Source organism: Mesoplodon mirus (assembly GCF_964341445.2).
Source record: "Mesoplodon mirus genome assembly, chromosome: 3".
In the NCBI taxonomy this organism is placed as follows: domain Eukaryota; kingdom Metazoa; phylum Chordata; class Mammalia; order Artiodactyla; family Ziphiidae; genus Mesoplodon; species Mesoplodon mirus.
Genome location: NC_138978.1, coordinates 78,506,989 through 78,530,612, shown reverse-complemented (window position 1 = coordinate 78,530,612; position 23,624 = coordinate 78,506,989). Strand labels below are relative to the sequence as shown.

Here is a 23,624-nt window from a genome sequence, read left to right as displayed (position 1 = left end):
ATAACATTCATTAAAAAATATCGAGGATAAATACCACAAAATCTGAAATATGATTTCTTTATAAGAATGTAGAAGCAAGCTTAAAATAATCTACCTTGAATTTAACATGGAAATGATAGAAATTGCATAAGTTAGTGGAGTTTTGTATAAAGGTACAAGAGACTTGGATTCTGGTTTCTCATCCATTATTGGCTGTGTGATGTTGGGCAAGTCACTTAATCTCTGTGGGTCTTTTTTGCTTATATTAAATAAAAATAGATGCAGTAGCTTCCTGAAGCCAAGAGGTAGGACATTTGAATTTTTGAAACCTCTTTTCAGATATGTGATTCTATCAAGTCAAGTTTACGTTGTCTGGGTAGAAGTGAGGCCTTCAGTTTCCAATCCAACTTTTGGTCCAGTTACTTTTTTCTTAAGGTCCTCTGTTTTTCCTGTATTTTTTTTTTTTTTCCATGCAGCATGTAGGGAGGCCAGAGATTAGGCAGACTTTAAAGCTAATTATTTAAACAGAAACTTTTACAATTGTATATTAAAATAAGTAACTCAAATAGCACTGTACTTTTACAGTCTATTTTCTGAAAATATTTTATAAAAAGCAAGTATATAAGACTGTAATAACTGATTTTAAATACCAAGAAAATATTTTTAACAATGCTTTTTATTTCTATACTTAAAGTTTAGAAAGATTTATTTTAATAAAGAATTATTTCCTGTGAAAAAAAAGTAAAAAAATTTTACAGTTGTATGTTTGGAGCTGTACTTTTTCAACACCTTTTCTTGTTTTGTCTCTTTTGCTTCTCCCTGTTGCACCCCAACACATGCACAGAAAGAGGCTGATTGTGCCTGCAGTTTACAGAGCAGCGTACTGCTTAAATTTTGTTTACCTCTCTAGTCAGTAATTATTCTTGTTTTTTTACAATGAACATCAGGTTTTGATAGTCAAACAAAAAATGGTTTGTGATTTCTTCGAAATACTTTGAAGGCTACTACCACCTGTCTCCTGCTTCCAATAGGAAAAATTAGTAGAGAAATCATCCTCATGGTCCATCCGGTTCAGATTCTGTCCTCAATAGAGGCATCAAGCATGTACTTTTGTGTTTGATTCAAGAAGTCAGCCTCTGAAGGTAGGGATATATTCTAAAATATCCCTTCCTGACATACCTAGATTAGCTCTTCCTTCTTTTATTCACCTTTAAAACTATATTTGTAATTGCAGCTTTGGGGATAACATGTTCCATTAATTTATTACTTGCTATTGAAGTATTGCTTTCTTTAATTTGTTCTAGGTTCATCTCTTTCTCAAGTTTAAGAGGATACATCCTTATGAAATTTTGTGACACTTAAGTGTGCTTACACCAGAAGGGCTGTACTCAAGTTAGTTTCTTCTCATGTGGTAGCATTTCCTTTGATCCTGTTTAATATTTTAGTTTCATTGTCTGGATCATCTACCGTTCTACTTTTCTTTCTTGTGATGATGTGAATGTACCATGAATGTGGATAAAAACAGGAAATTTGAATTTTCTTTCCAGTACCTTCCTCGATTTCCCATATCATGTTGATTCTTTTGAATGCAGCAGCACCTTGAATTACCTTCTCTTAGAAATAGTTGTAGGTTCTTTACTATCTTTCAATTAATACTTAATGCTTGTCATTGCAAGTATTTTGGATAACATTTCCAAGTATCCATTACTGATGCTTTCCTATATTAAGACCCACTTTCTGTAGTGTATTCTATCAGTTATTTAAAAACTCAGAAGAGGTTGTCATAAGTTAACTGAGAAATTTCATTTGCATTCTTCCTCTAGGTCATTTTTAGCATTTAAAAGTGATTCCTAGTTCAAATCCTTGGGGATTGCACTGTGTGTTTTCACTTTATTTCTGTCTTGAAATAATTTCTTTATCTGTAACTTCTTTCAATTCAAGGTGATTAAACTTCCTAAATAGTCTTTGATGTGGAAGTATAGGTGACAACTGCTTTCCTCAATTTTCTTGAAGGTTTATCCTTTTAAAAAACTCCAATTGCTTAATCAGGCATGTTTTCTCTTTAAGATACCTTGTTGATTTCCTCTTAGTGAATTTATACTGAACTAACAGGTTTAAAAAACAAATCTTTTTAATGTAGGTTGGGGGAGAGTGAGTGGTGTCTTTGCATCTTATATACATTTTGAACTAGAAGTTTTATTTTACCTTTAATATATTATTTTAATTGAATTTCCTTCATTGCTTTATAATCAATTAATTTGATAAGTTAAAAAATCCTAGATTTATTTTTATTTCTTCCTCAGAGACTTATTTTTTTTTAAGATAACTTTACACAAATAGTATACTGGACCCTTATTTCAAAAATATACTTTTTTTGAATAAATAAACCGAGTTTTAAAGAGATTAAGTAACTTGCTCAAATTCACCAAGCAAGGAGTGATAGTGTGGGGCTTTATGAATCCAAAACCCTAGTTTAACTGCTGTGCTGTATTACTTCAGTGTAGAGCAAAAGATGTGAAAGGGCAACATCTTGGGGCATGGAGATATTGTTTGAGCATGTAAAACTAAAGGGTAGGGATTGTATCTTTGCTTAAGATATGATAGCCAGCATTACAGAAATCACAGTATATTGTTCAAATTTAAAGGAAAGAATATAATTTTTTATTAAACTATATAACTATAACTATAATCAGTATAGTCTATGGTGAGATTTCAAAAGCTATGTTTGAGATATTTTTAATTAAATGCCATCAGAACATATTAGATTGCCAAGTTCATGTGATTTATACATACTGCAGTATAATATTTTCTCTTTATCCAATTTACCATAATGTGGCCATAATTTTATTTCTAGGTAGTAGGCCTGTACCGATTATGTGGCTCGGCAGCAGTCAAGAAAGAACTTCGAGAGGCTTTTGAGAGGGATAGCAAAGCTGTTGGTCTGTGTGAAAGCCAATACCCAGATATAAATGTAATAACAGGTAATAAATAGATGTTATTTTTATGTACACATTCTGGAAATACTACATCAGCAGGAAAGAGAATTGAAATAGTATTTTGTAGCCTAAATTTAATTTGGTTTTATTCTGCAGTCTTATTTTCCTTCTTTTACAAACACTACTGTGTTGTTTTCTGTGGGGAGATACCAAGATATGGTCCCTGTCCTCAAACAGCCAACAAGTGTTGGGAGGAAGAGACCTTCATTAAATTAACTGTAGTAGCTAACAGAAGGAAAAGGGTACCTTTTCTTCATAGAGGGATAAATAAAGTGTCATCAGAGTTCAGTTTGACTGGAACTGACATAATATAAGGGGCATTGACTATCTGGTTAGAGAATTTAGATTTATTTACTAGGCAGAGGGGATCCATCAATGATTTTTGAGCAGGGGAGTGAAATCTTTAGAGATAGTCTTCAGGAATATTTACCTGGCAAGTCTGTGTGATGGACTGAAATTAGAAGATACAAAAGGAAGGAAAACCAGTTAGGAAGCCTTGGCAATAGTCTCAGCAAGGAGGTAATGAGATTGGATGGCATCTGGCAGCAGCAGCAACAGCAGGAAGAAATAGAATTGAAAGTATTTGAAGAAAGGGAGGGTCCAGACAATCCTGACTTTGACACCTGGTTGATTGGGTTCCATTAGCAGAAATAAGAAAGCTGAGAGGAAAGCTACTGCTTTTGGTGGAGAAATGTAGAAAAAGATTATGAATTGGGTTTCTTTTTCAAACTTATATATTGAATTTGATGTACTAGTAGGAGATCTCAGTGGCTATATCAAGGATATATCTCCTACAGCTAAGGAGAGGATGTAAGTAGAATGTGAGGGATCTGCTGTTTACCCAGGTGATGAATGCAATCCAGTGTATAGCACTGTACATACACTTCTAATACCCCGACTGGTGGGGGTAGGAAACGGCAATTTGATGGTCATTGGCACTAGTTGTAATTAACGCCTTGCAGTTGTCTATAGAGTTTGAAAAGACAAGAACTTTGAGGATCTCCAAACTTTGGAGGCAGGCAAAGAAAGAAGAAACAGCTAAAGAGATTGAGAGGAAAGGAGTCAGAAAGTATGGGAAGCAAAAGACTTGTTAAGGAAAGGTGTGATGCACTGTCATTCTGAGAGATCCTATAAAATGAGAACAGAAAAAAGGCCTTTGAATTTGGCCATTAGGAGATTTTTCATAACTAATCGATATTCAAGGTCTATTGGCTTATAATTCCATGTTTGTTTTTTGTTGTTGTTTTACTTTTTATTAGCAAAGTTTTCAAGCATATACACAAGTAGAGAGAATACTATGATAAACCTTCTTTATTCATCACCTGGCTTCCATAATCAACACATGACCAAACCTGTCTCATTTATATACCCCTCATTTGATTCTCCCCAAACTTGGATTATTTTGAACCATATCTCAGCTATCACATCCTTTCACCTACAGATGCTTTGGTATGTATTTCTAGATGATCTAAGTATTTTGATAGTCTTTCTCTTCTCTCTACTGTCAACTACTGTTTTTTTTTTTCTTGCTGAAATAGTGTTTGTTTTTCTCTTCTAATTTGCTTTCTTATTTTACACACAATTTTCTAGGTGAGAATTTGAGGAAGGTTCAACTTGCACATATTCAAGAGATTTTTATTAGTTGAAATCCTTAAAGCTAACTGTTAGGATTGAGGCTTTCCAAATAATTGAGCTTCCCAATCTCTGAACTCTGAATGACTGTATTTCATAGAATATTTAATATTATATTCTTGGATAACTAAAACTTTGATCCCAAGCATTTTAATTCTAAGAGGGAGCAAACTAAAGCACTTTTTCTTTCTCTTAAGTTTTAGCAAACCAGAAATAATGGTTACTTTTATTTTATAAAGGAAGAAGGCATATTATTTCTACTAAAAAATGGGTCATTTCTACAAAAAAGTAGATTTTTTTCCCTTAATAATGTGTAATTAACAAAATCAGCAAAGGACTCATTTTATGAATTTATTAAAGAAAAATTTTATAAATAGCAATTCTCAGAAAATTACACTCTATAACTAAATAAAAGGAGATTTTGTCTTGGTTGAAGCCTTGTCTTGGAGATAAAAATTATGTCAAATGTGTATAATTTAAAAAGATGAAGTGATGTGGTTTGAATTGATTATTTGTTATAAGAGAAGGTCCTTAGTTGGAAATTTGCAACATATGCAGAAGGTATGACAATAGGCCAATGAAACATTTATAGAAGCACTCTTTTCTAAGATTGAGAGTTTATATAATTTATGAATTGGGTATTTCTTGGCTTTATTCTTTGTATATTCCATTTCAGTAAACCTGTTTTTCAGAAGAACCTAGAGCTGTTTTCTTTCTTGATAAAAAGCCAATGGAATGACTTAAGGTTTGTCTGAGAAATATCATTGGAATTTCAATAAAATATACACAAGAGCTCATCGTGGCTCAAAATAAAGGGTATTGTTGATTTGGGGAACTGGCCAGTAATAGTGTTGCCTCCTGTGTTTGTTCCATGTGAACTCACATTTCAAGTAAACTTTAAAATATAATTAACAGTTCAGTAGGTCTAAAAGAAGAGATATTAATGGAGTGAATGATAGAGTTTACTCACAGTTTAATGCATTCTTAGTAGTTGGTTTGTCTGGAATACAGAATGAAGTGCTCCAGACAAACCAGATTTTTTTCAGTCAGGTGCAAAATTTAAGGTATAAAATCTATTCATAGTACAAGAGAAGAAATTAGAAAAGTCAATATTATTTATTTAGTGTTATTAGAGTTTTAGACAGAGAGAACAGGGTAAATTTTGTGATTGAGAATTAATAAAATATAGGTACTTCAAACCAGCCTCTGAGAAGAAGTAGTTTTAGAGATTAGAATGACTTTTTTTTAGTGTGGTTATACGTATATCCCACCATGGGGATGAGTAGAATTTCTCTGTGTAGTTGGTCCTGTGCCTGAATGAGGGTGAGAGGCATATGGTTTCATAGTATCTAACTATTACAGGGCAGCTTAAGAGATGTAACTAGAACCAGCTCTTTATTTATCAATAATTGCCTGCTTCAAGTACATGATAAAAGATTTACTGTGTTGCATTAAATAAACTTCATCAGAAATTCTTCCCAAGTCTTTTTTAAGTAGCTCCTGTAACATTAAAGATTGTCACCACAAATTTATTATCTTACGGTTTTTATGTCCCAAAGTGTTTGAAAGATGTTAAGAAGGCAATATGGCTTTAAGATGCTCCTGCCTATCACTAAGTTTTTGGGATAAGGCCATATAGCTAATTTCTAGACTGATGAGTAGTCATATCATATATGTTACAATGCACTATGAATACCTTCTCTCTGTTTCATTTTATAAAATATTTTGATTATTTTTCCTGTGACGTTTGTCTGCTTATAGAAAAGCAACTATAATTTTTACTTCATTAAACATAATGTTCGTTGAGCATACTTTAAGTGCTTAATATTTGTTATAATAATTCTCTCTTATTTGCCCTCAAATTATAGTGAAGTAAGTAATCTTGAACTTGGGTTAATTTAAAATTCCATTTATATTAATGGTTGTTTAGCATATTAATCATATAAAGGATAATGATATTTGAAATATATGTTTCACTAAGGTATAAAGTTATCTTTTTTGGAGATCTTTTAGGTTTTGATTTAATATAATTGCATTACAGGGCAAGTCTCAAGCTTCCAGGGCATATTGAATTTTATAAGAACTAACAAGTCTTGCTTTGTCAAGGAACAACTATGGAACCTTTAAAAAAAATTATGCCCTAAAGGGTTAGTAGTGTCTTTATTTGGCAGCTACAGAAAATTGCATTTTCACTTTCTAATTGTAACTCAATGCTCTTTACACTGAATGTTGCAATTCATTGTAGGAAACTAATGATAGTAGTAAAGATCACATGATATAAGTTAAGAAATGTGAATAAACAATTGTTGCATGCGTACTGTGTACAAAATGCTTTATCATTATCATCACTGTATGTCTAACATGTATTGATTATTATTATATGCCAAGCACTTTATATATGTTGTATCTCTTTGTATATATCGAAGAAAAAGTTTGGGGCTTCCCTGGTGGCACAGTGGTTGAGAATCCACCTGCCAATGCGGGGGACATGGGTTCGAGCTCTGGTCCAGGAAGATCCCACATGCTGCAGAGCACCTGGGCCCATGCGCCACAACTACTGAGCCTGCGCTCTGGGGCCCACGAGCCACAGCTGTTAAGCCCATGCGCCTAGAGCCTGTGCTCTGCAACAAGAGAAGCCACCACAATGAGAAACCCGCGCACTGCAACAAGGAGTAGCCCCCGCTTGCCGCAACTAGAGAAAGCCTGCGCGCAGCAATGAAGACCCAACGCAGCCAAAAATAAATAAATAAAATAAATAAATTTTAAAAAAAGAAAGAAAAAGTTTGGTCAATATTCTCTTGGCTCCTCAGTGCTATTTCCAGGTTATTACCTTTTTACTATTGAGTAGGAACTTATGCTTAATGAAGGAATAAGGCTTTTTGGAGGCTCATGGCATAGTCTTGCACCACCTCTGCCTTTTGTATTTAACATCACCTACAGAACTCTTGGGCATTCCCATTTATTCAGTGAAGACTTTGATACCTCGCCTATGTTTAGATTTCCAACTGGAGTCCTGCCATCATCCTGAATGATTTTAACATACAAATGACCAATCCAGAACACTCTTGTTATCTAACCTAACTCTTATTGGGTATCAACTGATACCTTAAACTCTTTCTTGAAACATTATTTCCTTGACTTCCTTGCAGCATATTTGCCTGTCTCACCCCCACCCCCATGCTGCCTCTTCTTACCACTCATACTCCTTTAGCCATTCTTCCTACTGATGTTCTTCACGGCCTTCTCTTATCACTAGGCCTTCTCATATCATGCTGTATGCTGCCCTGATAATCTCAGTCATTCCCAAGTTTCCAGTTATCATCTTTAAGTTGATCATTCTCAGATCTGTGTCTCCAGCCATCTCTTTCCTGAGCCTCAGATTTTTATATCCAGTAGGCTTGAATGTCCCATAGATACCTTAAGCTTAATACGTTCAAAATGAAACTCCTTCCTGTACCCTAAAACATGGTTTTCCTCCTTTTTCCCCTATTTCAAGTAATAGCACAGTTATTCACCTAGATGCTGAAGCCCCAGACCTAGGAAATATCCTTACACCTCCTTTTCCCTCAAAATGACAAAAGTATTTTTGACCCAGCGGTCCTGTTTTGGGAATTCGTCCTGCCAGCATACTTGCATACATACAAAGTAATGATGTGCAGGTTATTCAATGTAGCATGTTTTGAAATAACAAAAGATTAGAAAGAACCTAAGTAGCTGTCTGTTGCAATTGACTAGATCAAATTATGGGACATCCATACATTGGAATACTGTGATGTGGCTGTAAAAATGTTTGAAGAAAATCTCTGTGTACTGAAAATATGGCAAGGATGTGATGTTAAATGAAAAAGAAACAGAACACGACATATATGCTATCTTTTATGTAATAAAGGGGAACAAATAGTAATATATTTGCATAAGCAAATACTGGAAGGATGCATAAGAAACTAATGAACCATGGTCTATCAAATTTAAAAGATTTATTAGATGGGAAACTTCCTTTATGATCACGTTTAAATTCAAATTAAGCTCTCAAACTAAGTTCTCGGCTAAGCTGAGAGCATTTTCTAAATCAATATTGTCTCTATTAAGGTTTTTGGTGCCAGCAATGTCTTCTAGTTTTCCTTGTGATCACATTCTAGCCTTTAGCTAGTATCTCACCTACCTTCCTTATATGTAACAACCATTAATTACTCTTTCCTGTTTCCTCTACTATAGGTATATCATCTCTTAGTTCATAACTACTTGTGGTGTGTTTGAAATTGACTTAGCCTCATTCTTACTATAGTGACAAGTCTGATGTTTTCTATTCTTGGCTTTTGGTTTCATTTGTTTGGTTTTAGGAATGAGTTTTTCCTTCCATAGTATAGCATTAGAGATTATCCAGACTGTCCAGTATGTATGTTTAAGCCATATCTTCTGTATTAAAGAGGAAATATATTTATATAGCTCACTTATTTGCAAGGGCTTATGAAAAGCCTAGAAATTAAAAATTCACATAATTGGAATAATTTACAATTAATATTAGTATGCCTTATTTTCTTTTACATGCACTTAGAGGAGCTTTTTATAAGGGATTTACTTTATGAACAAGCCTAATATGTATGATAATTGGCTATTATGTGTGTACATTATTAGCATGGTTTCAAAACAAATCAATTAGTGAAGCAATTTCTAAGGATAAAAATTGCTATTGTTATAATACTTCTTTTTACATTGTTGTTTTTATTGTTTTCAGAATGTTAAAAGTTCGCTGTAATAATTCGTTGAAAAAAAATTCACCACAGTTTTTTATTTCACTCTAAAGACTAATTGCCATCTGTCTCTGGTTTGTTTTCTGAAGGTGTTCTTAAGGATTATTTAAGAGAACTTCCTTCTCCTCTGATAACAAAGCAGCTTTATGAGGCTGTATTAGATGCAATGGCAAAAAATCCTTTGAAAATGTCATCAAATGGTTGTGAGAATGATCCAAGTGATTCTAAGTACACTGTTGACCTGCTGGATTGTCTGCCTGACGTTGAGAAGGTAAGCACAGTTGGTATGCATTGAAGGTAAGCACAATTGGTATGCATTCTTTCTGGAAGCCAGCTAATGAATTGTATACTTAGCTCCAGAGCTACAAATAATTTTTTAGATATTTGACATTTGTAGCACTCATGAGTTTTAGCTCTGCCTTTGCCAAAGGCTACTTAAACAGCATAAATCTAGAAACTGCTTCTTAAACAGAATAAATCTAGAAAATAATTTTATCTTTTCTGTATATGATTTTAGCCTAGGCATGAATACTCCCTATAAGTTTTAAAAGAGTATTGTTATTATTAAACTGATATATGTTTATTATAGAAAATTTAGGAAGATATAGAAAAGAAGAATGGAAACTATAATTATCAATATCTAAAGGCAACAATAATTAACATTTTGGTGGAGTTCCTTTTAGTATTTTAAAAATATGGTACCTGATTGGTGTACATGGCTTAGCCTCAAGACTTAAACAGCCCTCACCACCACCATTTCCTTCCTCCTTGTCTCTTTCCATTTGCCCCCTCCCCACAATCTGAATCTTGGGACCAGTATCTTCAGGTATGCCTGCAGGAGAGATAGGATGACTGGGTCTGCAGAACTAGTTTTAGCCTAACTTTAGCTCTTGTTCCTTAGAACAAAAGGGAAAATAAGGGAAAGAAATGTGGCCAGGCTTATCCAGATGAGGCCGGCTTTGCCTATATTTCTTTCTTTTTAAAAAATATTTATTTATTTATTTGACTGTGTGGGGTCTTCATTGCGGCATGTGGGATCTAGTCCCTTGACCAGGGATCGAACCCGGAATCCCTGCATTGGGAGCACGGAGTCTCAGCCACTGGACCACCAGGGAAGTCCCTATATTTCTTATCATATGAGAACAGAAAGTCCAAGAGTGAGTGGGTAGAAATGTTTTAAGCCCAATACCTTCATTCACTAGTTGATTGTAGTCATCTGAATGGGCTGTACTCTGTCTGGTTATATTAGCAATTACTGCTCCTTTGGGTGGGGGAGGGGAGCAGCTACAAAGGTAGACAGAAGCAGAAGGGTGGGGTGTGGGGTAGAAATATCCCTTCACCAATATAAGGTAAAGTTATACGTGTCATTTTACTTATAAGTGAAGATTTGAGTGTCAGGGAATGTAAATCACTTGCCCAAGAGTATACAGCTTTTTTGAGTGTTGTAGTCTGTCATATGAATTTAGGTCTTTCTGGCCTTAAAGTTCATGCTGTTACTATTCTTTCTAAAAAGGCTGCATAATATTCCATTGAGTGGATTTGACAATTTATCACCATTCTGTTTTGTGTAATATTTAGGGTTTGAACCTTTTTTGTATATGTTTGTCCACAGATTTCTTTTCAGTTAGAATTACTTATTTGGAATAGAATTTCAGAGTGGAATTGCTGATTTAAATAATGTGAACATTTTGAGGCTCTTAATACATTTTTCATATTACTTTTCAAAAGGGACACAACAGTTACATTTTTTGGCTGATCTTATTTCGTAGACAAAAAAAAGATTTCTTATTTTAGGTTGTGTTTCTTGGCTTGCTATTGAGATTGAACCTAATGTATTTAGCCAGTTGTGTGTGTGTGTGTGTGTTAACTGTATTAATCAATGTGTGACTGATTTTGATTTCAAAATATCAGTCTAGTCTACTCTAGACCATTTTGATTTCAAAATATCAATCTAGTCTACCCTAGATCCAATTTTCCCCTCATTCCTTCCCTTCACAGCCAAACATTGAGCAAATGTTTATTCTGGTGGTTATCACTTCTTCACCACTCATTTACTACTCAGAATACTGTCATCTGGCTTCCTGCTCCACCTCTGTGGACCTGTTCTTGCCAAGGTTACTAATTACCTTCTAATCATCAAATCCAGCTGTCAGTTTGACTCCAGAAATGTCATTTTGATTTTTTTTCTTTCTTTAATAATTTAAAAAAGTTACATATTATAGTTGGCATTTATTTCTTCAACACAATTGTGAAGAAGATATTACACACTTATTTTATTTGTTAAATGATTGATCATATGCTAGTATATCAAAAAACATCATTCCTTTCCATAACTGCTTAAACCTAAATAACCATTCTAACTTCTTGAACAAACTCCCCTTACTAGTTTTTTCAAGGATTTAAAAAAATATTTTTCAATCAATTTTTTTTTATTTCTAATTATACTATTCTTCCCTTTTCCATGGTTTGTCTACTTAAAATATTTATTAGCTAAGAAACGTATTGGCCTTTTTCCTAACTGGATCACGATAGAACCTGGCCATGGTTGGCTCCCCAGATTTTAGGATGTTGGTCCCTACTTATGACTACAGGATTTATTTGAACTTAAAAATGAACATTCTCACCCTAATTCCCTTTCCATTGCAGCCTTTGCTGTTATCTTTTTAGAGGAGGGAAGAGAGGAAAAAGTTGATGGTATATTTTCCCAGGGACTCCAGCTGAAATTTGGAATGCATTCATGGGCACTTTATAGAATGTATATTTTAACCATTTAATGAATCAGATTATGTCATTGAAACCTAAGGGCCCTGTGTAACATTTCTATAAGAAAATATATTTCAAGTTCCAAGCATCCAACTTACAAGCAAATCTTTGAAACAACCTTTTAAAAAGTGACAGTATGCCCGTCTATATTTTCTGCTATAAATTGTGTCCTTGAATTTGCCCCTGTGTGACTGTGTTAAGTGAAATTTAATTTAATTCAATTTAGGCAACCCTAATGATGTTGTTGGATCATTTGAAATTGGTGGCTTCTTATCGTGATGTGAATAAGATGACTTGCCAGAATTTGGCTGTGTGCTTTGGACCCGTATTATTAAGTCAGAGGCAAGAGACTTCCACCCATAACAACAGAGTCTTTACTGATTCAGAAGAACTTGCAAGTGCTTTGGATTTTAAAAAACATATTGAAGTTCTTCATTACTTACTTCAACTCTGGCCAGGTAAATGATTCTATGGAAGTATTTTTCTCTTTCAACGATAGGGTGTTTGAATTAGCTAATCATTAAATATGCCCATGTATGATTGAAGAAAATCTTTTCTAGATTTTGCTTTTTAAAATAGTTATGAATTGACACCTGCCCTTTAGATTTCTCAATTTAAATTTTCTGCTTTTGCTGATACTATTGTAGACATAGAGATCAATGTATACATTTTGGATTTGGTCAGCTCTGGATTTGAATCCTGGTTGTGTCACTTATTAGCAGTCTGACCTTAGACAAGTTCTTTAACATCATAGAACCTCTGTATCATCTTTTGTCATGTGGATTAGTAATATGTTTATAGAATTTATAGGAGGATTAAATAAAGAATTATGTGTGTAACGTGCTCAGCACAGCTCTTAGCACATAATAGGTACTCAGTAAAATATTAATTTCTTTACCCTTCTTGTTTTTATTTCAACTGATATAAAGCAGAATTCATTTTTCTCCTTAAATCAGTTCTTCCTCCTGATGTCTATACTGTATTCATGGTCATTCTTCAAGTTATCCAGCCTTGAGCTGACAATTATCTGCAATCTTTCCATCTTTCTTATCCATCCCCATTCTACTCAATAACGAAAGGCTGACAGTTATTTTTCTAATACATCTCTTATGTAGTTTCAGAGCTAAAAGGAGTGTGTATTTAGTTAGATGTCTTATAAGGGATCCTGTATTTAGGTTCCAAAAATTTCTTACATGGTAGTAGCCCCTGCTTCCCTCCCCTACCATGCATAGTACCAAGTGTGAAAGTACTTAGATGCTTAGTGTAGTGCACAGTGGTAGAAGTGCTTGGACCCTGGAGTCAGGCTTAGATTCAGATCTGACTGTGGCACTCACCAGCAGTGTGGACTCAGGCAAACACTTTAGTTTTCCTAGGCCTCAGTTTGCTTCTCTATAAATAGTGCCTACCTCAGGGTTTTTGTGAAGATTGAGATAAAGCATCTAAGGAAATGAGCAGAGAGTTTAGCATAAAGTTAGCCCTCAGTAACTGTTCTTTGTTACTCTTTTATTAATGTATATGAGAAGAATAGACCAAAGTACAAAGGATTGCTTGATTTAGTCTTTTTAAAAATCTAATTAATTTTAAAAATGAATTAAAAATTAAGCTAATAAAAATTTTCAACTTTTAAATTTGTAGAGTTAATATTTTTGCTTTCTTTTAAACATAGGCTTAAAAAATCATTTCTAATTTATATTTTACCTGAGTTAGTATGTGTTATTTATTATTTAAAAGTCCTGAATGAAGATGCTCTGGTTAATTGGTCTGATTTCTGCACTTGGTGCCCAACAAAAGAAATCACTCAGGTTCAAGTTTTAAATGTGTGTTGCTTAGCTTTTCCTAGAACTGCTTTAATTTTAATGAACATGAGGAATTGGGAAAGGAGCCATCTTATTCTAATCACAAATGAAAATTTGTTTGCCTGGAGATACTAAGTTTACTATCAGTACCTGAGTTCTTTATCATTAATTCTGTATCAGTGGTTAATATCATTTCATTGTTTTGTAATAGTCATCTTAGTCTTGGGTTTAGGAGCAAAAACTTAACTTGTATGTTGTAGAAAAAAGGCAGGTTCAGATTTGAGATTCACTGTACAGTATTTCAATGACAACCTTAAGCAACTGTCTCCTAATGTACAGTTCCGTATTCCAAAGGTTTGTGTGATTGGATTTAAAAATAACTGCCCCATCGTCTATAACCTGTTACTTTTCTTTAGTTATAATGCCTCAAACAAAGGACAGAACAGGGCAGAAAGATAAGAGGAAACAGCAGTTAGTTTTGCCCTCAAACATCACTTGCTTTTGGATTCAAGAGGCAGAAATCAAGTAGATATAGTGCACTTACTGAGCCTGAGAAAACTGATGGTGATGTAGAGACTGGGCCACACCATATTAACTTGGTGAATGCTCATCTCTATGCATTCAGTGGAAGGTTTTAGCTCCCTTGCTATCTGTATCCTACTTATTTTTCTTTTTGGAACTTCCCCTACTCCAGAGGTAAAAAGAATCAGTTCCACCCTTTCCTGCCCACCTGCCTTTTTACTTCCTTAACTTTTTATTTTGTTTTGTGTTATTTTAAAATTTTGGGCAAGAATATAATTTGCTTTGAGCTTTCTACTTAAAAAATCTGTCTTCATTCAAAGTGATCAGTTAGAACTCTGGCATATTGGTACTGGAAGGTAAAAGTCAGCCTGCCAGTTGCTTTTCAGATTGTCTTCTGCCAAAGCCCTAAGTTCTTTAGAAGCAGCCTTGAGGCCAGATTGGCAACAGGTGAGGGAGCAAAATGGAAACGTATTTCCCTTTTGAGCAAAACAGTCTTCTTTTCATCTTTCTTATGTACTGGGTTTTTACAAAGTAGTTGCTTTTTAAAAATAGGGTTGCTGTTTTAAGAGTATTGGAAATTAATAATAGGCTACACTTTCACTTTATAGATGGGGAAATAGCTTTAGAGAGTGTGTAACTCTTAGACCAGCTGTTTGGTGTATCACATATTTTATGATGAATAGATTTGGGATAGGGCTTTCTTTTCTTTTTTCTTTTGGAAAAGCTATCAACTTTCCCTAATTCTTTTTGTTTCATTTTTCTCACTAAACTAAGCTTCATGAGGTCAGGGACTATATTTTGCTTACCCTTATATTTCCAGGTCCTAACAGAATACTTGGCACTAACTAGACACCCAATATATTGTGTTAAACAAGGTAATTATACTGTAAAAAGCTAATAAAGTGGTGACTAAAAATATAAATCTATTGGAAGAAAACAAGATAAGAAAATAAAGTTTCTTAGTAATTATCATTATGTTTGGAAAAATTTTCAGCAAATTTATAGACTGCATGTTCATTTTATCCTGTTGAAGGTGAGTAGTCAACAGTGCTAGGAAAACCAGAACTTTTCTTTTGGGGTTAAAATTAGCCATTTTATCTACATATTTAATAGGAAACCATTTCACCATCAGTAGTTTAAAAAGCTAGTAAAGTTGATTTTGTAGCAATTGAAGTTTTAGTCTAAAAGATATAAAATATTATAATTGGTTTCTTAAATATTTTCCAAGAAAATATACAAAAATAATGTTTGGATAGGAACTTGGTTAAACAACTTTAAGCACCTGACAGTAAAATGAATGTGGGTTTTGCAGGTGAATGTCGGAAAATGCAGACAAAATAAGACAAGCTTAACACAGAATCAAAAATGTTTTACTTTGGTTGGATCACAAACCAGATGACCTCAAGGTTAGCAGAATACTGTAATGGGTTGGCAAAAACAATAGGCATGACACTTAAGTACTAAGAAGAACAGGAAAAGCACAGAAAATGAAGGGAGGAAAGCAAGGAGATTTAGAGGAGATAAGCAGTTTCAACAGAGGAAGGAATATGAATAATTAAACAGTGGAAAAATTCAGATATCAATTCTGTAATTACATCAGTTAATGGCATAGGACATTCCATATTAATATTGTTATTAAATATCAAGTTAAAGTAATTATCAGACCTTTATTTTCTAGAAACTTTTAGATCAAGAGCTTTTAGCTGTTATAATGATCTGTAATAACCATCATAAAAATGCAGATAAGCAAAAATGTTAAAGACATACCTATACAAAGTTATCAAGTATTTTAATAAAATAAGTTAAAAAAATTATGCAATCTCTGAAAATGTTATAAAATCACTGTATGTCTGGAAAACTAGAACCATATACATGTTTGTATTATTCTTCAATTATTTTATACAGTAGGAAACAAGTATTTATTAGATGTTGGAGAGTGTAAAGTTAGTGCGTTTTCGCTGATTATATGTTCCCCTTATCTTAGTGAAGGGAGTATTAATGGAGAATAAACAAGCAGAAAGAGAAAGGTATTATGGGCAGTTTTTTTTTTTTTTTTTTTTTTTTTTTTGTTTTTGTTTTTTTGCGGTACGCGGGCCTCTCACTGTTGTGGCCTCTCCCGTTGCGGAGCACAGGCTCCGGACGCGCAGGCTCAGCGGCCATGGCTCACGGGCCCAGCCGCTCTGCGGCATATGGGATCTTCCCGGACCGGGGCACGAACCCGTGTCCCCTGCATTGGCAGGCAGACTCTCAACCACTGCGCCACCAGGGAAGCCCTATGGGCAGTTTTTAATAACCGTGCCTCAACATTTAAATTAAGTCCATTCGACAAGTGTTTTGTTCAATACACACAAAAGAATAAGCTGTAAAGCCTTGGTTTGTTGTGAAATAATGTGTGTCTCCATGGTAATATATTTGGCCAGTGCAATGCATACTAATAGAAGAAATAGTCTTAATATGAGGAATGTTATTTGAGATTGTTAGATTCCTAACCAGAGTGGGAAAATAAAATATCTGTACTATTTTCAGGCAATAAATGAAGACTCTTAGTAGCTAATGCTGTATAATCAAGCTCAGGTAACAAGTGGACAAGTCTAGATTTCGTTCATTTTATCAAAGTGAAATTTGGGCTGCTTAAAGTAAATTATGACACTGCTGCTAATAGAATTGCAAAAAAACACAAAGGTTAGAACTTTTAGAGTGAGCACTTTAGATGCCTTGGCCTCATTTAGATGTTTGCAGATGAAGGAACTTTTGTTTCATTTGTACTCCAACATGCCTTGCCTGCTTTTTGCTGTAGCTTTTAGTTTAGAAGAAGCTACCAGCTTAGCTACTGTTTGAATTACATCTAGATAATAATTAACTAGCACAGAAAGCTAATCAACATTGGAAATTTATTTTGGGATGTTGTGATATAGCATGAATTAGCACCACTGAACATTCTACTGGCTTCTGTCCCTAATCTTGATTATGTCTGATGATAGAAAAAATAATTATGGAATGCTTTGTTTTGGTAGTGTGCATGTTTGTTCTAATGCATGTTTGTAGTTGATTATTAAATGACTTATATTTAGCTCTGTGTTTTTAAACTGGATTCAGTTGGATTACTGTCGCTAAAGCAAATTTATTGTTTGTTTCTAGTGCAACGTTTAACTATCAAAGAATCAGCAAACAATTTGTTCCCAGAGCAGAAGTCTTCTCTAAATTATTTGAGGCGGAAGAAAGAACGACCTTACCTGTTAAATTTGAGTGGTACTGATTCATCAAGACTACTTAGGCCAAGGCAAACCAGATTAGACAGCCCACTAAGTAATCGTTATGCAGGAGACTGGAGCAGCTGTGGAGAAAACTACTTTTTAAATATGAAAGAAAATTTAAATGATGTGGATTATGACGATGTGCCTTCAGAAGACAGAGAAAATGGAGAAAACTGTAGCAAAATGTATGAACCAGAGATCATGATTGAACAGCCAACTCCCACATCCAAAGAGTGCACATTTCAGACATATTTGACAATGCAGGCTATTGAGTCTAGGGACCGAAAAGTCAATCTCAAAGACCTACAAGAAAGCATCGATACTTTGATTGGAAATCTGGAGCGTGAACTCAACAAAAACAAGCTTAATATGAGTGTTTGAGGTTGAGAGGTTTTTTTTATAATAATGTCTTAGGTTTCACATCAATCTTTGTCACTTTCTTATATCTCTCACAGTGATGTTTTAAATTTTTTACTCTTGAAAGCTTCAGTTACTTTCTAACAGGTTCATGTGATTCAATTAAAAACACCATTCATTAACATAATTTTTACTTATTTCATTAGAAAATTTGTCTTGAGGTAAAAGGATAACCTGGACTTCTTGTGGATATTTGTTTAAATCTTGCCAATTCTATGGATATAACTTTAAAATGCACTTCTAAGATTCACATAAGTTATTAGCCCCTCAAGATTTTTGTACTTTATAGGAACTGCCTTTCTGAAACAGATGTTCCTTCCAGAAGAATGCTGTGGCTGCTTAGTCTGATTTGCAGTATGAGTCCATGCACACTGCAACATCATTCAATCACATTTCATTTGCAATGCAAATGCTGCTATAAGAAAACCTTTTTATAAATAAAAGTAAAATTATACAAATATTAATGTATTCTATATTAACATTCAGTAATTATTTAAACATAAAATTAAATATTTTTATAATCCCAAAAATATGTATATATTTATAAGTGCATATATATATAGGTGTTAGAATGAGGGGAGTGATTGGCTGCAGAATCACATGTATCTTTAAAATATATGTCATGAGGCCAAAATCATTAGCTTAAAAATGTCCTTTTCAGGGAAATAACATTTAAGTTAAAGGAGGAGTTGCATAGAAACACTTGAACCAAAACACTAGAAACATCCAAATATAGAAAAAATAGACTTTCCTTTTTTGATTCACAGAAAGTCACAATATTTCCAGTGAGAAGTCATACTTTAAATTGAAATCTTCTAATTTTTTAAGGGATTAAGTTTTGAGATTTCTGCACTGGTGACTTAAATTTAAAATTCTTCACCTAATCTATGTGTTTTTATCTTCTGCTTTTTAAAACAAAGTAATTATACTTAGAACATATTTATTTGTAATAATACATATATAACTGACTTTATAATTACCTTCATTTGTTTCTAAAGAAATCTTGCCAGCATACTACATGTTATTGATTTTTAAAAATTAACTTATTTTGGCTAATTATATCTTCAAGATAGTCATTATAGCAATCACAACATTGTTTGAAAATGTAAATTTAGAAGTTTTTTTATTAAGTTGGAATGTATTTTTTTAAACTTTTATACCTACAGAATGTGTAATTTAAAATTATTAATAAAATTTGAGTTATCAACTTAAAGATGTAGCAGCCATTAAAAAAACTGACTCCTTGATGTTTTTCTAAATATTAAAGTATTTAACGATTTCTATGCAATATACATTGATAAGTGGAACACCTTGTTATTTAATTTGAAAATTTACTTGTTAAAAAAACAGATGAATAACTATTTTTATATGAAATTTTCATTTTTAAAGCTTTGTATAACAATTCAGAAGAATCCCAAAATAATATGTGACAGATATATATATATATATTAAGTAAACAGTCAATAGAAATGTACCTAAATATTTTGTAAGAAGACTGTGTCAGTCTTCTTCCTTTTGTTTGCTATATCACACATATTGTATGAATTACTCAGTTGTTCCAGAAATGTAAAAGCTTTATTAAAATATATAACCTTGGTGTCATGCTATTAATTATTATAATGATTTTTAAGGGTCACTTATTTTAAAGTCATTCTTTTAAAGTGAACATGTTAAAGTATTGGACCATCATATATTATCCATAAATATATGTAATAACTTTTTTTTTGTCCAAAATTGAGTTTTCCAGAATCTGCAGTACTTTAAGGGCCACACTTATTTTGTTACGTTATTTTGAATGGGAATAGTTTTAAAGTTGATCTCTGCCATCTTAAGTAGAAAATACTAAACATTTGTTGTTTAAATCACTGTCATTATAAACCTCTTATTTTTTTATTTTTTAAATTAATTAATTTATTTATTTTTGGCTGTGTTGGGTCTTCATTGTTGTGCGCGGGCTTCTCATTGTGGCTTCTCTTGTTGCAAAGCACGGGCTCTAGGCACGTGGGCTTCAGTAGTTGTGGCACGTGGGCTCAGTAGTTGTGGCTTGTGGCCTCTAGAGCTCAGGCTCAGTAGCTGTGGCACACGGGCTTAGTTTCTCCACAGCATGTGCAGTCTTCCTGGGCCAGGGCTGGAACCTGTGTCCCCTGCATTGGCAGGTGGATTCTTAACCACTGCGCCACCAGGGAAGCCCAATAAACCTCTTTTATAGACTCTGCTGTATTCAGAAGTGCTCAATAGGTATATGCCTTTATTTATTTATTTATTTTCTTTACGCGGGCCTCTCACTGTTGTGGCTTCTCCCATTGCGGAGCACAGGCTCCGGACGCACAGGCTCAGCGGCCATGGCTCACGGGCCCAGCCGCTCCGCGGCATGTGGGATCCTCCCAGACCGGGGCATGAACCCGTGTCCCCTGTATCGGCAGGCGGACTCTCAACCTTTGTGCCACCAGGGAAGCCCTATGGCTTTATTTAATATGGCCTTTTACTTCAAATCTATTTTGAGCTTCTATACCTGCTTTTTGTAATCTGGGATCTTCCTGCACTGTTAGACAGTCAGCTCTCATTCCCGACTAAGCCTGCCAGCGCTAATGGTTTTTAGGATTAAAAACAATTTTAGTTTCAGTGCATGTACCTGAACAAAAACTTTAAACAATTCAGGTAGATGGAAAATAAAAACTAAAAGTGTTCCTCTCTGACATCCACGTCAACCCCACTTCTCAGAGGAAACAATCACTTTATTCTTTAGGTGGCTTCCTCTATCACTCTAGGTTTACTGCTGCTGTTTCTTGATTTGTTATTTAAGCGATATCTGTTGGTTGTCCATTATGAGTGATAAGCAATTTATCTCACTCCATTCCTCCTCCCCATTTATTTTTTTTAGTTTTTCTTTTGGTTTCCTCTATAACTTTGTTATTCCTTGATCCATCAGTTTTAAACAGTATCTCTTGACTCCATACCATTGTGGAAATGACCAACCCTGTACTTACTTTCCAAATCATTACTGCCCTTTACCTTCAACTTCCGTAAGTTGAAGGTAAAGGGCAGTTTATATAATCAATCATTAATAAATGTGTATTGTTTTGGAGAACTATACTTGACGTATGTTTTTCCTTTATATATTGATGCTAAAAACTATAAATCAATAACTAGCAGTTGTGCTAGATTGTGCAGAAATATTCATGGGTAAACCAGGTGATTCTACAATATCTCTAATCTTATATTCTTAAGTCTATATACTGATTTAAGCAGAATACAAACTAAAGGTCAAATGGATTATTTTATCTTATAGCCATCAATTTCTCCAAATCATACTGTGTGTTACTTGCTTCATAATTGGGTCATGGCTTTTGAAAATGTTCATTTTTCTTGGAGTAAGAAATTACCTTTTTTTTGGACAGAAGAAAAATACTTCCATTACTATAATACTTGCTTTATCACTGAATTACCAAATTTGTTCAGAGTGCTTTTAGCTCTCATCCTGAAGTGTATTGTTGCCTTTATTTTTCTTTGACAGAAGAAAAATATTTTCTTTACTATAAACCCTGAGATCATTTTAAGCTTCTTAATCAGCTTTATCACACTTGGGCAAAGTGATTTTTAGCTGTTATCTTGGGATGTATTTTCTTTACACTCCTATGTGCTACTTTTTTTGTTTCCTATTCTTTCATGACTTTTTTTTTCTTTTGGCCTTGCCACATGGCATGCGGGATCTTAGTTCCCTGACCAGGGATTGAACCTGTGCCCCCTGCCGTGGAAGCATGTAGTCTTACCCATTGGTCCTCCAGGGAAGTCCCTCCTATTCTTTCTTGTTTTCATTTTTTTGTTGTTTTTTGATTTGTTTGCTGAAGCATATTTATAAGTAACCACCCCCCCCACACACACACAGACACGAACCTCTCAAAACAGGGCGCATGGGAGATAAACTTTGAGTCCTTACCTGTCTGACAAGGCCTTTATTTCTTCTCCATACTTCACTTTGATTGGACTTACAGTTCTAGGTTCAGACTCATTTACCTTTAATACTTTGAAGACATCTCTCTATTATCTTCTAGCCTCCAGCTTTGCAGTAATCCAGGAAAGAAAGAAGGTGATTCAGACCAGGGAGGAGACAATAGAAGTGATTGTATTTTCAATACTTTTTGAAGTAGGAACCAAAGAAACCTGCCAGTGGACTGTGAGAGAAAAGAGTAAAACCTGAGCAACTGAAGGATGGAGTTGCTATCAAATGGGACTGAGATGACTTTACTGTATTTTTTTAAATGAGTTCCTTGTAATGGATGTTGCTATTATTAATACAGTGGTTATCGAAATGCCTTATAAAGTCCTGTTAACTATAAGTACTAATGCTTCTGTACCTGGTGATGATGCCCATAGAGTCACTTCAAGAATAAAAAAGCAAGAAGACTTCATATATATCTAAGCAAAGTCCCACATCATAACTGTCTTTGGAAATTTTCAGATTGTGTAGCTTTATATTAGGGATCCTAAAGAAACAGGTTTGGGGGCTTCCCTGGTGGCGCAGTGGTTGAGAGTCCGCCTGCCGATGCAGGGGACACGGGTTCGTGCCCCTATCCCGGAAGATCCCACATGCCGCGCAGCGGCTGGGCCCGCGAGCCATGGCCGCGGAGCCTGTGTGTCCGGAGCCTGTGCTCCGCAACGGGAGAGGCCACAGCAGTGAGAGGCCCGCGTAGAGCAAAAAAAAAAAAAAAAAAAAAAAAAAAAGAAACAGGTTTGGGAGTGATACGGTTCCTGGAAAGCATTTAGTTCCAAACCACAGAATGACTTTGAGGCTTAGGATTTTATAATTTAAAAACATCAATTTTTAGCTACTTGGAGAGTGATAAAGTTGTAGAATGTTTAATAATCAATAACAAGTCCTAATTTGAGTCTTGCTGACCTGAGGAATCTGGTACAAAGATTTCTCTTTTCTCTGTCCAGTGTTCACTTTGAATTCAGTAAGGCTCATACATGATTAAACATTGAAGTGCTATCATTCCTGATTCAAAGTCTGTGACAGAAACATCAGATTGTGCCCCAGCTTCCAGGAGTCAGAGAGCAATTAGTCAGCATCGTTTCTCTGAAACTTACACAAAGGTAAATTCTATGAAAATAAAAAAAAGATTTAGATGCTGAGCAGGCTGAGCAGTGACAAAAGTCCACAACAGTTCCCTAGGGTTCATCTCGCCCTGTTGCCCCAAACTTGGAGTCTTTCTCTTACCCTTCATACACAACCTGTCAGCAGTTCTGACTACGATATTTCCTGAAACTGTGCACTTAAGTTTGTCACTACTAACACCCTAGTCCAAGCCACCATCATCTCTCAGTCGCTTCCTATTTCATCTCTTTGCTATCACTCTCCGCTCTCCACACCCACAATCCATTCCACCCATTGAAGCTAGAGTAATCTTTAAAAAAGATAAACCACATCCTTTCCTGGGCTTTTTCCCTTGCTCTCTGTGCTTCAGCAACACTGCAGACCTCATTTCTGTCTTAGGATCTTTGCACTTGCCATTC

At 34.6% G+C, this 23,624-nt stretch overlaps 1 protein-coding gene across 2 annotated transcripts in view; it reads left to right on the top strand.

The window, feature by feature from the left end:
• SYDE2 (synapse defective Rho GTPase homolog 2) overlaps positions 1–19,707 on the top strand; it is a 38,124-nt gene extending 18,417 nt beyond the window's left edge. Inside the window, exons 4-8 of one of the 2 annotated variants that reach the window (XM_082614272.1) lie at positions 2,834–2,960; positions 9,448–9,629; positions 12,348–12,579; positions 16,966–17,013; positions 17,578–17,626. In XM_082614272.1, the coding sequence (XP_082470398.1) occupies positions 2,834–2,960; positions 9,448–9,629; positions 12,348–12,579; positions 16,966–16,976 (552 nt within the window). In that variant the 3' untranslated portion in view covers positions 16,977–17,013; positions 17,578–17,626. Of the gene's footprint in view, positions 1–2,833; positions 2,961–9,447; positions 9,630–12,347; positions 12,580–16,965; positions 17,014–17,577 lie in introns of both variants that reach the window. The other variant, XM_082614271.1, reaches the window with a different exon arrangement.
• The last annotated feature ends 3,917 nt before the right edge of the window (positions 19,708–23,624 follow it).